Source organism: Meleagris gallopavo, chromosome 27 (genome assembly GCF_000146605.3).
Source record: "Meleagris gallopavo isolate NT-WF06-2002-E0010 breed Aviagen turkey brand Nicholas breeding stock chromosome 27, Turkey_5.1, whole genome shotgun sequence".
In the NCBI taxonomy this organism is placed as follows: Eukaryota; Metazoa; Chordata; class Aves; order Galliformes; family Phasianidae; genus Meleagris; species Meleagris gallopavo.
Genome location: NC_015037.2, coordinates 852,515 through 853,042, shown reverse-complemented (window position 1 = coordinate 853,042; position 528 = coordinate 852,515). Strand labels below are relative to the sequence as shown.

The 528-nt window shown below is 63.8% G+C and overlaps 1 protein-coding gene across 1 annotated transcript in view; it reads right to left on the bottom strand.

Annotated features, from left to right (window-relative positions):
- Positions 1 to 6: 6 nt before the first annotated feature.
- RPRD2 (regulation of nuclear pre-mRNA domain containing 2) overlaps positions 7 to 528 on the bottom strand; it is a 16,494-nt gene continuing 15,972 nt past the window's right edge. Inside the window, exon 13 of the mRNA XM_031556913.1 lies at positions 7 to 523. Coding sequence (XP_031412773.1) covers positions 119 to 523 — 405 coding nt within the window. The 3' untranslated portion in view covers positions 7 to 118. The remainder of the gene's footprint in view (positions 524 to 528) is intronic.

The window sequence follows — 528 nt, the reverse complement described above, 5'->3', positions numbered from 1 at the left end:
GGGCTGGAGGGGAGTCGAGGAGGGGGGAGAAAAAAATAAAAAGAAAAATCAAGTGAAAGCGCTACTCCACTGCTCCTACAACGTCCCAATACCTTCGCTCAAGAGATCGGCGTCTGCTTCAGTACCTGGGGGGGAAGAAGGGGCGTTTTGGTGCAAAGAAAGGGGAACCCCTTCCAAAAGTCGGCCGCGGCCTCTTCAGGCTGTGAAAGGGGTCTCTGTTCATGAAGGGCTCCCGGGGCCTGAACTCTGCCCGCGGGGTTCTGACCATCATCCCGCCGCGGTTCGCACCGTCTCTGTGAGCGATGGGGGTGACGCTGCGGGTCGGCCCCAGCTGCTCCCTGCCCAGGGAGGCCATGCCCACCCCTTCGCGGACACGGCCCAGGGGCGCGCCGCCGTGGTCCCGCTGGGGCTGGGTTGGCTCCCTGGGTCCCGCGTGCACACTGAAATGCTCTTTCATCGTCCCTTGGTGAACGGTACCGTGCTGCTCCTTAGGGAAGGCGCCGCCGCTGTGCTCCACGGCGAGGGGGG